Source organism: Rhamphochromis longiceps, linkage group LG3, assembly GCF_057381845.1.
Source record: "Rhamphochromis longiceps isolate RC_006_pf linkage group LG3, R_longiceps_female_GT1.1, whole genome shotgun sequence".
In the NCBI taxonomy this organism is placed as follows: Eukaryota; Metazoa; Chordata; class Actinopteri; order Cichliformes; family Cichlidae; genus Rhamphochromis; species Rhamphochromis longiceps.
Genome location: NC_140559.1, coordinates 32,788,849 through 32,801,590, shown reverse-complemented (window position 1 = coordinate 32,801,590; position 12,742 = coordinate 32,788,849). Strand labels below are relative to the sequence as shown.

The 12,742-nt window shown below is 42.8% G+C and overlaps 1 protein-coding gene and 1 pseudogene across 2 annotated transcripts in view; both read left to right on the top strand.

Moving 5' to 3' along the window:
- The first annotated feature begins 335 nt into the window (after positions 1-335).
- Positions 336-12,742, top strand: part of LOC146674178 (uncharacterized) — a 48,299-nt gene continuing 35,892 nt past the window's right edge. Inside the window, exons 1-11 of one of the 2 annotated variants that reach the window (XM_085394665.1) lie at positions 336-2,805; positions 4,261-4,322; positions 4,629-4,667; positions 4,778-5,188; positions 5,389-5,612; positions 5,894-6,063; positions 6,276-6,410; positions 7,009-7,107; positions 7,210-8,077; positions 8,265-8,366; positions 8,468-8,502. In XM_085394665.1, coding sequence (XP_085250791.1) covers positions 610-2,805; positions 4,261-4,322; positions 4,629-4,667; positions 4,778-5,188; positions 5,389-5,612; positions 5,894-6,063; positions 6,276-6,410; positions 7,009-7,107; positions 7,210-8,077; positions 8,265-8,366; positions 8,468-8,502 — 4,341 coding nt within the window. In that variant the 5' untranslated portion in view covers positions 336-609. The remainder of the gene's footprint in view (positions 2,806-4,260; positions 4,323-4,628; positions 4,668-4,777; positions 5,189-5,388; positions 5,613-5,893; positions 6,064-6,275; positions 6,411-7,008; positions 7,108-7,209; positions 8,078-8,264; positions 8,367-8,467; positions 8,503-12,742) is intronic. The other variant, XM_085394657.1, reaches the window with a different exon arrangement.
- On the top strand, positions 8,509-11,817 carry LOC146674179 (uncharacterized; annotated as a pseudogene).

Here is a 12,742-nt window from a genome sequence, read left to right as displayed (position 1 = left end):
GCGTTTATATTTTTGTTGAGTGTATTAACCTTATTCTTCTGAGATTAACACCTCCTTTCTATTTTGTTGTTGTTGTCTCCTGTGTCTCTATTGTTTTAATCTCTTGTTTTTTCTTTTTCTCTGTTTTTGATGCTTTTGTTTCCACCTTTCCTTCTTACTAGTGAAGCCCTGAAGATGATACTAACAGAATGAATCCGAATGAATGAATGATCTTCGGGAAGTCTGCAAATTAAGAAAAGGCCTCCCAGACGATGGATTTCATCTTTCCAAGATTCTGAGGCCCAGTACAACTGATTAACCTTAATTCTTTGTTTTCTTTATTTTTAACTTTCCAGCTTTCCATTGTCATTGAAGCGTTACACCCCTTCTCCTGCACCAGGGCCCCAACAGAGCCCCCTACTGGGTGGGCTCCCAGGAAGCTTTTTACTGATCGGACAGCAAGCTGCATGCTTGCGGCTGGCTCAGCTGAAAGCCCACGTTGCGTTGACACAGATAAATAACGCTATTGCTGTTGATGGTCGAACCAACACACCTGCCCCATTTATACCCACAACACCCCCCACAGCTGCAGCCATCAGTCTACTAAACCTTCTGAAGGTTGCTAACACCATGTCCCATCCCTCATATAACCCCTATGCCTCTGGGAAACAAAGTTCAGCCCAGGGGCACTATGGACAGTCCAGTATGCAGGCAGAGAGAGACTCTCATAAGACATCTCCTCATCTTGGGCCTGGGTCCAGCTTTAGCTCTTCCGGAGTTTCATCTGCGACTCCTGCAAAATCTGGGGGAATAATGAGCTACAGGCCAGAAGCGAGTAAGACTTCAATGGAAGAGGACATAAAGAGGTCCATAGACATGCATATAAGTAGAGCCAGAGAGGATGTGAGTCATCAGCCTGTAGACAAGAGCAGTCATTTTACTCAAAGACATGAGTATCATTCTTCAAGCAAAGATGTGACTTCCTACGTGTTGTCCTCAAACTCTCGAAGACCCCCTGATGTTGCAAGTAGCACTAGCTCCATGGACTGGTTGCCAAGCTACAAACGGGAAACTGAGGATGATTCGTCTAAATACTGTTCATCATCTGCTTCATTGAGCTATCAAAGCACTGGCAACAGTAAGTTTAATGCCTCGAATGAAAGAGAGCGCAATGTGCAATCCATTCCAGGCTTAGGTGATTATGACTACCCAGTGCCAGACAAACCTGTGGGTTCTGCAGAGTCTACTCGTCCCAAGTACACTTCAGAAACAGCTGTGAACATCCTTATGCAGTTTGGACTTGAAAAAGGGGACCTGGAACATCTGATCTCATACCCAGAAGATCAGATGACTCCTGACAACCTGCCTTTTATCTTACGACAAATCCGCATGGAAAAGGCAAAGAGATCTGCCACAGCAGATCCATCAAAATCCTACTATGATCCTCATTCCACCACAAGTATGAGTGGAAAGGAAAGGTTAAGTACTTCAAGAGGGGAAGGGATGTGCCGGGATGAATTGTCACCTATTGTCCAACCAAGTAAAGTGATTGATTATGGACATACTGGAAAATATACTGGAAGCTTTGGGGATGAAATTGGAAGGAGCAGCAGTGGAGCCAGTAGTGGTGGAACTGGAGGTACGCTGCTGATGGGCTCCTATGATAGTAGCGGTCACAGTCGAGAATCACTGCAAAAAAGTATGACAGAGGTGAAAAACAGCACCTTGGTTTCTTCCCGTGATCAAGGCAGCTCTTTTACCAGTCATGGCTCAATGCGAAGCAGCGATCCAGCTCAACAACTGCACACCCAACCGAACCAGTCATCTCAAGAAATCTTCAAAGGTTTCTCTCTGCCGAAGACGGACACAGACATAAGATCTCTTAAAGCAGAAGTCACTAAAGCCCTTCCGTTGAAAAATCCAGAGCCAGATCGCTATTCAGCATCAAAAAGCCAACTAACTCCTAATATAGTTCATAGTGTGCATCCAAGCCGACCTGGCCTTGTACTCATTGGCAGCAGCAGCAGCGACAGTCACATCAAAGACAAGAGTAAGACTCACGGACAAGTATCAAATGTTTCTGAGCAGATGAACAAACAGCAAATGAAGCAGAAGCAGGTACAACAGCAACAAGTGAAACAGACAATGCAACAACCACCACCAAAGCAGCAGCAGCAGACGCAACAACTGAAGCAGCAGCAGACGCAACAGCAACAACTGAAGCAGATGCAACAACTGAAGCAGCAGCAGACGCAACAGCAACAACTGAAGCAGATGCAACAACTGAAGCAGCAGCAGACGCAACAACAACAACTGAAGCAGCAGCAGACGCAACAGCAACAACTGAAGCAGCAGCAGACGCAACAGCAACAACTGAAGCAGATGCAACAACTGAAGAAGCAGCAGACGCAACAGCAACAACTGAAGCAGACGCAACAGCAACAACTGAAGCAGACGCAACTGAAGCAGCAGACGGCCCAGGTACCTAACCTGCCGATTGGGTTGCAGCAGATGCAGAATCAGCCAGCTGTGCATATGGGACAAGCTTTGCAGTCTCAAGTTTTTTCGGCTGCAAAGCCAGTTCCACAGCCGTCCCTCATGCCAGGGCTCATGATGCCCGCTCCTCCGGGTCTCTCTCCGCTAATGCAGAACTTCATGAATTTCATTCATATACCGCAGCCCGCTTCCACGAAGCAGCTTCCAGCAAAGGTAGAAGTGACAAGGAATATCCCAGTGCTGGCCCAGATGCAAGACTACACTGGCGCTTCACCTATGGTCTTTCCTCATACCTGCTCTTTATGTAACAAGGAATGTACTCAGATGAAGGTAAGTGGAAGATTGTTCGATGTTTTTGCTTTCTGTCGGTTTTTATTTATTTGACATGCAATGTTTTTTGTTTTTGAATTGATTTTGGATCCCATTATAGAATTGTAGTTTTGAAAAAACTTCATGTATGCTACTTTAAAGTCTATTTGGTTTGTTTTATACACTATTCCTTCATAATGATGACTGTAGGAAGACTACCAACTTGGAATACAAACATTTGGACAAATTTTTCACATATTTCTGCAATTCAGTATTCTGTACCAGAATTTCTGAAGGATTACAGCGCAGACTAAAGTTAACTATATGTCTATCAGATATTGTAATTGAAAAACACTACTAATAAGAGACCTTCAGAATATTCAGTGGTCTGTACTTGCAATTGATAGATTTAATCTCTTTTAAAATGACATAAACTGATGCGAAGACATTCAAGGCTTTTGCTAACAATGGAACCAAGGCCTCGGATGACATGATGAGGAGAAACCTGCAAACCTGATGAGCCTGTGCATCAGAAAATGTTGGAAGATGGCTGTTTTTTCATTTGTCTCTGTTCTTGGGCTGCTGTTCCACAGTGCACATTCAGCTTTGCTTTTTCTGGAACTGTTGCTGAATGTGAAAGTTTCCCTTTTTGTCTTTTGTCATTAGAGTTAAGAATAGTGTGTTTTGTCCTTTATTTCACATTAGTAGGCACCTTGTTTTTGTGTAATACTTGCTTCTTTTTCTTTTTTTTTTTACTCATACTTTCTTTTTAAGTTAGTGTTTTTGTGTCCCAAAAGGCAACATCATTTACTACCACAAACATAAGCACCCGCTGCGCCCAGTCATGAGCTACACAAGCACCAGATTTGATTTGTTGTTGAATCTCTCTTTATGGATCGGCCTTCCTTCGCTGCACCAAATTTCACATTTGAGCTCCTCGTCAAAGAAACAGCGCCTTCCTCTTCTGGCCTATTTCAACATCATCTTCCTGTCGCTACTCCAACTGTGATCGTCATAGGTGGTGCATTTTGTCCTAATCCAAACTTGGCCTCTACTGCGCTGACCTTCTTGGAGCCTCGGGAAAGTTTGATGACATAAGAAGAGCCTGAGAGTCCAGAATCCAGAGCCTAAGATGATCCTTTCGTTTTGGTTGTGTGTAATCAGATGTTTGACTTGTGTTTTCTATATATACTAAATAATTTCACTTTTAAAATTTTATCCCAGGAGAGGTATAATGTGTCATGCTTATTTGTTCCTGGTTTTTGGCCTATGAAGGTTTAAATACAATCCAGGCTCCTGGCTAATGTTATAATGCTTCTGCGTTCAGTGAAGGACTAACTGTTAATATTTTAAGAATTTTTTTAAGGCCACTGCAAAGTTTAGTGACCTTTTATCAGCAAGTGATGTCAATGACAAACGTTGCTCCTGATAATAACAAACCTTGTCTAAATGTTTGTGTTTTGTTGTGACCACTAGGATTGGGTCTCCCACCAGAATACCAGCCTTCACATCGAGAACTTCAAACTTCTGCGAAAGCGGTCAATCTTTCTTCTCTGTACTTCGTGATTATGAACCGATATCTTTGGGGCAGCACAACCATGGGTGTGCCAAAATGATGCCAGGGTTGTAATGCTAGGATAGCTTCCTAAGAACTGTTCATTTGTATTTTTTTAATTTAAAGCAACTTAATGATTTGCAGCATTTACCATGCGCCATTTTCCCTAACCTAAATTGTTGAAAGGCTGAATACATTTCTGAGTTTCTGGATTAATGAACAATAATATATTTTTAAGGACATTCTACCTTGCAACATCTGACAAAAATGTATCTGTGTTTTTCCACAGATACCCAGAATGGAACGGTGAAATAGCATCACTGCTAGAGTAATTATCTTCATTTGAAGTCATTTGGCAAATAAAAAAACATGCCAGTATTGGAGGCTTTCATTTTCTTTGATTTAACATGTGCCTTTCTTTTTATATGCAATTGTTAGTGCATCAGGTGCCAAGCCCTCTCCCTCAACTTCTGCTGAGACTTCCCAGAAGAAAACCAGACATGAGAGTCGTTCCCGTTCCTGCAGCCCCCGGAGCCATCGTGACTCGGAGCGTAGCAGGGACAGGCAAAGTAGCCGTTCCCGCTCTCGCAGCCCCCGCACTCACCGTGACTCGTTGCGAAGAAGAAATAGACGAAGTAGCCGTTCCCGCTCCCGCAGCCATCATGACCCGGAGCGTAGCAGGGACAGACGAAGTTGCCGTTCCCGCTCCGGCAGTTCACGTCGCCTCCGTGACTTGGAGCGTAGGAGGGACAGACGAATTAGTCATTCCCGTTCTCGATCACGCAGCCCCCGAAGGGAGAGACACAGAAGCCGATCACGATCTCCGTACATCTCCAGACGTAATCGCAGGTCTGTCCAACATACATTTTGAGAACTAGGATCAATCAAAAAGATTTAGCTCTCCAGTGGAGAGGGCGAAATGTAATTTATTTAATAATGTAAACTTAAAAACACTTAATTGGTGGACTATTTTCCTTTTGTATCCATGCTGCATGTGTGCTTTGAGATGTTTATGAGTCATTAAGTTCTTTGATCCATACTTCTTTCAGGTCCCGGTCTCATTCTGACTCCTCATGGTATGACCGTCCTTCCTCTTCACGATATCGATCACGCTCAAGGGGACGTGAGAGACGATCCTCGCCGAGAAGAAGAGATGAGAAATGTTCATCACCAAGGAGAAGCTGGGAGAGGCGATCGTCGACAGAGAGGTCATCTCCTATGCGAAAGTTGAGCAGCTCGAAGATCTTGGCAAAGAAACTGCTGGAAACATCAGGTTTGAAAATTGCTTCTTGGTATTTTTTGGTATGTACTCATTAGGTTTTTCTAAGCTCAAAGCCCAGCCCCCCCCCCCCCCCCCCAACACACACACACACACACACACACACACACACACAACATTAACTTTACTAATGCAAATTATAAATAAAGACCAGTACCACCAGAAATGTCAGTATAGTTTTTTCTACTATTATAAAACTTTCAGAAGCAGTAGATGATTTTTGAGACTTGGGACCCACCAATGTGTGAATCTCTTTTGTACCTGTGGTCTTTTAGCTCTCCAGTCCTTATCAAAACAGTCTGACCTGGAGACTGTCGTCAAAACTTTGGCTCCTGCCCTGCTGGCTGAGCTAGCCAAGATGAAGTCGTCCCCATCAACATCATCGTCCTCACGTTCTGCATCTCCAGAATCACTTAAAGGGAGGCCTAGCACAGAGAAGACCAAGGTGACTTCACATGATGCCTTTTTTCATGAATGGACAGTTTTGGACAATTTATAATGTGGTCAGTGACAGATGACGTGATTGTTGATGCCACAAAACCAAGATTAAATCCTTCAGCACAAATTTATACAAGCACAAACTTTGAGTCCAGTTGTCATGATGAAATCTGCATTTGGTTCATATTGTTCATATTTTTCTTCGCTGTGTTTCCGCAGGCTGCTAAATCTTCCCCTCCAACCATGGTGAGGCTACAAGGGATTGTCAGTAGTCTCTCTCACAGTGAAGTGATTTCTGCTGTGGAGAAATTCGGAAAAACCAAGTCAGTTGTTTTGTTTAGGTCAAAATTACAGGTATGTACACTGAAATTTGTTCACTGTTATAGATGGATGACTTCATTGACCTGCTTGTGAATCTAGAGAAAATGTGTCTCCTGGTTTGCTTCTGCAATCGAAGATAGATATTTATGCATCGTAGCTACAATTCTCTATAAATGTACTGTCCATTCATGGTTGTTGTCCTGCATTCATCATGCGGTTTAAAGTCAGTTGGTTATCCTTACTTTCCTTCTGTGGTCTTGCAGCCCTCACATTCATGGCTACTTTGGATTATACTGAGCTTTTATATAGACATCGCAATGTCAGAAAGTTTCTGCTCAAGTCTAATCCTATGAAAGCATACACAATGTATTTTGTTTTTATTTTGCTGCTTTGCATTATGCATTTTTTAAAATCTATATATACACATTGCACTAAAAACATCCTTGGAATCGCACTGGTTTCTTGCAAGTTGCCACCGTTGCTTGTAGTTTGCTTGGAAAACTCAAACTTGTCATCAAATACTTGTAAGCTACTGACAAGTGCTCATATATGATTTTTAGTGTGAATGTAGTAACGTAATAGTTTTGGTAGTAATCCAAATTAATGTGTGTGTGTGTTTGTGCACACCCAGGCAGTTGTGTGTTTCAAGAAACAGGAAGATGCTGAGAAACTGAAGAGCTTAAAGAACTTTGACATAAAAGAAGTAACTGTCAGTGTTGTTAATGAAAAGGTAACTTTGTTTTCCCTTGAGAAATACAAATATTAACATTGCAGCTCTTCTGTGGCAAAATAATCAGTTATCTGATTAATCCGAAATTATCTTTGTTTGCAGGAAATTGCATTCAAGAAAACCACAAAAACTAAACTGGAAACTACAGCAAAAGTCTCGGTTTCCAAAGCGAAAAACATCTCAGCTGAGCAGAAAGCTAAAACTGTAAAAACTGGTGATAAGGCTGAAGAAGCAGCTTCAAGCCTCGAAAAATCTAAGAGTAAATCTACGAAGAGTCCCGAAAAGCAGCATAACACCAGTGATTTGAAAGGAAAACGTAAACCCAAAGGGTCTCAAACCGGTGCTAAAAAAGCTGTGGTGGCACCTAAAAATACAGCCAATACTATGAAGGCTGTTGAACCAATTAAAGGTGCTGCAGTTGATGGTGAGCCAAAAGTCTTGACTTCCAAAGCAGAAACGGCCTCAACGACGCAGAAATCTAAATCAGCAGGAACTCTGAAAAAAGAAAAAGTGGATCATTCTAAATCAACAACGTCAGAGGATAAGCCTGATGTAGAGACAAAACACAAGAAACCTGAAACAAAGATTCATGAATCTGCGATGGGGCCTAAAGGTGAAGCACGAAAATCATCAGCTTCTGAAAGGGAGGACCACACAGAAGTTGAAACTTCTACTGACGGCAAAGATAATCAGACGTCACCAACTATATCGAGTGAGAATCAACTACCAACTAGTGCAGCTGAGACCAAGCCAAATACATCGCCACCAAAACCCACTGATCCACCTCAGAAACCACAAACTGTCATCAAAAGTCCAGAAGATTCACTCAAAGCTTCAGAACAGACCGAACAGAGCTCAGATTCTGCTCTACAAGAAGAAACACAACAGCAGACTGCAGGAAAATCACCTGAGATTTCTGTGGAGGCAAAGCAAAGAGTTGAAAGTGTAGAAATGGTTACAAAGGACAAAGGTAAGTGGACAGAAAACACCTTCAAGTGTGGAGTATCTTTGACAGCAGGATGTTGGACGGAATCAAAAGCTAAAGACTGTGCTTCATGACGAGAACAGTTTTCAGATTTTTATTTAAATCAGCTGGGTAATTTGCATCCTATCTAAACTACCACTATTTAACTTAACTACATTTCCTTTATTCTAAGTCTCTGTGACTGCAAAGAAGATCTCAAAGGATCAGCCGGTCGCTCCTACCCACCCAACATTTGAGGAACTGATAGAAAAGCAACTATGTCCAGAAAAAATCCGTAAGAAATCCCCAAAGATCTGTATGAAAGATTTCCCAGTGTGAACATAATTTTTATTTTATAATTACTTTTTTGTTTTTCTTTTGCTCTGCACTTTACAGTTTGTCTCAAGACAGTCAGGCTTCCCCGTAAAAAGGTAACATTAAAAAAACACTTAAATTATACCTGTAAGAAAAACATGCTTTGTCAAAGTGGTTAAGTTTTGATCTGAAATAGTTCAATTTGTTTTAAAAGTTTATAGTTGGGTTATATCTCATTGTCAGGTGACACTCAAGTGGGTGTAAATGTAGAAAAATGTTAAAAATTCAGTAGGTATGTTGCAATACCAGAGATTTACATACACTAATAGAATTACACAAAGCATGGTTACCAATTTAGTACCAAAACAAAATAATTATCGTGTATCTCCAAAAGTTGATTCTGTTCATCTGGACGTAGCGTTTTGTGGGAGAAACGTTTCGTCACTCATCCAAGTGACTTTTTCAGTCTCAGCTGACTGCAGGTTTCCCCAAATCTTATAAACAGTACATTTGCATAATGACTGAAACCAGCCCACTGAAAGAACAGTGGGCTGGGAAGTCAGTCCCTTAATTTTAATTATGCAAATTCTCATGACCATTGATCAACAACCACTGATCAAAACCCATTGATCAATGGCCATGAGTACTATTCACAGAGAGTTGGAGAATGGCTGCAATCACAGCATTGTAAGATGGCGAAAAATTATCTTGTATACTAACACATATTAAAAGTCTGTACACCTCACCCCTGGCGTCGTTGCCCACCTCTCAATTTTAAATACACATATACATTGAGGGCTAGCAGGAGGGGCTATGCGCTTACCTGCTGCTCTCTGGCAGGTAGCTCCATGCCCTCCTGGGTTTTAAATGCACCTTAGAACACATATGCATCAACACTACATATAAGCGGCCGGAGGGAGGTTTGGAGTCTTCTCTCACCCCTGTTCTCTGCGGCCTGCTGGAGCGGGGGGGCTAGGAGGAGGAGTTGGCCGTCCAACTGCGGCCTGGAATGTGGGGCCTCCCTGCTGCTGTGGAGTCGGGCGGTCTGCTTCTCCCCACCACAGGGAAAAGGGTAACACCACCTGGGTCTGGGTGCAGTTCCCCCCTCCAGGGGCAAGGGTACCTAGACCTGGTTCATAGACAGTATTGGGAAGGTTACTTTTAAAATGTATTCCAATACAGAATACATGCCCCAAAATGTATTCTGTAACGTATTCCGTTACGTTACTCAATGACAGTAACGTATTCTGAATACTTTGGATTACTTAATATATTATCATGCTTTTTACAACTACGTGAATGTACTATTGCTGTGTGATTTATTACTATTACTGAAGGTCCGCGACTCCGAACTGTAGTAAAGGACCTCTGACTAATACGGCGGGGTCCCTGTCGGCTCGTAGCCAAAAAATAGCTTTACTTTGTTGTGTGGGTCAACTTTTCTTGCGAGAGACAGAGAGAGGCGTCGAAAGGCTGCTCCAACGGAACTTATTGTTTTCGGAGGAAAACATGAACACGGTGTACAGTCGAGTCTTAATAGCTTACTTACAACTGGGCTCGTCAGCCACTCTTCTTGGCTGAAGTGGTTATTATTATATTTACATGCTTCCAGCTCCCGTTTTTCCTCGATGACAACTCGTACCTTTCCACTCCCCTTTTTCTCCCTCCTCGCGCTCACAGACCCATAACGTGTATGGCAGTCCATTCTCCCTGCAACACAGACTACACTGCCCATGATGCTACATTCTTTAGAGCTATGCTTGTAGCATTCCGCCTGTTAGCTTAGCACAACAACAACAACGAAAAGGCGCTCTCTCACCCAGGAAACACACAGTTGCAGAGAGAGAGCGTTGCCCTGTAACCATGGCAACCGTAACGCTGCCGCCTGGAACAACAGAACGTAGCTGTCAAACAAAACCCAAACAGTCCTGACCCGCCACAATATGAAACAGGAAAGTACCACAGTGTAATCCATTTATTTCAACAAAGTAACTGTATTCTGAATACCACCTTTTTAAACGGTAACTGTAACGGAATACAGTTAACAACAATCAACAACAATCTTTATTTATAGAGCACATTTAAAAGCCTTGGGCATACCAAAGTGCTTTACATAAAACAATAAAAAATAAAACAGTTCACACATTAACATCAAATTCATAAAAGTAACGGATTATGTTCACAGGTAAAAGCCACCAATAAGAGTAAACTGCAACACATAGGTTATAGCAAGGTAAGACTGTACCACCATGATAAAAGACACCAATAATGGAAAGAAAGCAGAGAATTTAATACAATAGGTCACTGCAAGCAAGCCAGCATTTAACTGGTAGAAAAGGCAAGTTTAAAAAGATATGTTTTGAGCCGTGATTTAAAAGAATGAATAGAATCAGACGCCCGGATGCCAATCGGGAGATTGTTCCACAGCTCCGGTGCAACTAGAGCAAACGATCGATCACCTCTAGATTTCAGTCGAGATCTGGGCTGAACCAACAGTAACTGTGAGGATGACCTTAAAGCCCTAGCAGGAGCATATGGGTTTAAAAGTTCCTTAAGATAGCTTGGTGCAGTGTTATTGGTAATTTTAAAAGTAAACAACAAAATTTTAAATTGAATTTTTACTCATATTTTGTATTTTAAATACGTAATGGCGGTACATGTATTCCGTTACTCCCCAACACTGTTCGTAGAGTACGCTTGGGGAGTGTGATTGTGTGTACAGCGTCTCTTTATGTCTGTCTCCACGTTGGTTGAGTGTGGAGTAAGTGCATATGAGAGCATGAGGGTGGGAATGGATGTTTGTGTCTGTGTGTGCCTGTATGTCTGTGTCTATATGTCAGGTTGGGTATCAGACGCCACCTCTCTGGGGACATCTCAGGCCATCCAAGGTATGGAGGCCTATCTCCACCCCCCACCACTTCCCCTGCCGGTGGCGGACTCCCTCAGACATCGGTGCGTTGGTGGTTCTTTGTGTCCGGGGAAGGGCGTCCAGGTACACACCGGCTCACTCCTTGGTGGCCGCTTATCGGGGCCTGGAGCCTGGGGCTCGCTCGGGCCACTCCGGAGGTGGAGTGCCCCGGGCCCCTTGGCCTGGAGCTCGGTCACCCAGGCACAGCTGGCTGCCGGCGGAGCTCATGGGCACGTCACTGCAACCCCCCCTGGCTTCTGCTCCGCGGCTGCTGAGTGAGCCCTCATCTGGGACTCTCCTCAGCTCTTTCTGGGACAGTGGCGCGGCTGCCCGTCTGCTGGTCTTCCTAGGTCTCTTGTGTTCTGAGGGCCTCTGGATGTCTGGAGTTTTGATCTCCTCCATACCTGCTTCATGCTCTGGAGGACGGGGCTGTGGCCCCCCCACACCCTCTAGCAGATTATTACATGAAGGAACCTTTTAAAAAAACAAGCGCGTCCATGCTCACAGGTGTACACACGGGTGATCACACCCACAAACTACACCCCTTTTGGCTCCTACCTCAAAGCACACAGTGTTATGTTGATCTTATGTGCTGCACAATAATGTTTAATATTTAGTATTTACTGTCATATTCCCATATATCATTGTGATGTTGTTTATTATATTACTCTTGTTCTCTTCTGCTTGTTTTCTTTTTTCTTTCTCAACAGGTGATCGATATATGCATTTTTTTTTTCTCTCTGCTTATTCTGTTGGTTTTTGGGGGGGTTTTTTGCCCTCCCCCCCCCCCCCCCCCCCCCCGTCCCTCTTCTCAGCTGTTTTTTTTTCTCTCCCCCTTTCCTTCTCCCCTTCTTTCCCCCAGTCAAGTCTGTCCCGTATTCAGCAAATGAAAATAAAATAAACAATAAAAGGTGAATCAAATGGACCATTATGGCAAGGCTGGGATGGTCAATTTGGTAAATCCGTAAAGTAAATCCGTTGGGCATCTTTCCTCGCCTTTAGACAATAATTCTGATGGCAAAAGAGCCAAACGGGACAGGCAAAAAAAAAGTCTGTTATTAAAAAGCTAATTTGAAATGTTCAAATTATATGCACAATCATCCAGGACATGGTGGTTTTGAGTGCTTAAAAAAAATAGGGGTTTAAGTAGGGGGCTTGAATACCTCAGCAAGTTGTTTTAAAACTAAAGAACCTTTTAAGAAGCATAAGAGATGAAAGTTCCTCACAAATTAATAGAAGCCCAGCTTTTCTTTTTAAACAGTCTACTACAGAAACAGTTTTTCCTTCCTGAGTTTGAAAAGCGCAGTAGTGCTGTTTACACATTGCCTTTTGTGAATCAGTTATCACTCTTTAAGGATCCACCTTAAATGAAAAGTACTTTCATAGCTGACTCTTACTGCCTTTTTTTTTTATCAGTGAGTCAAGGTTGAGCTGTACTATGTTTAAAA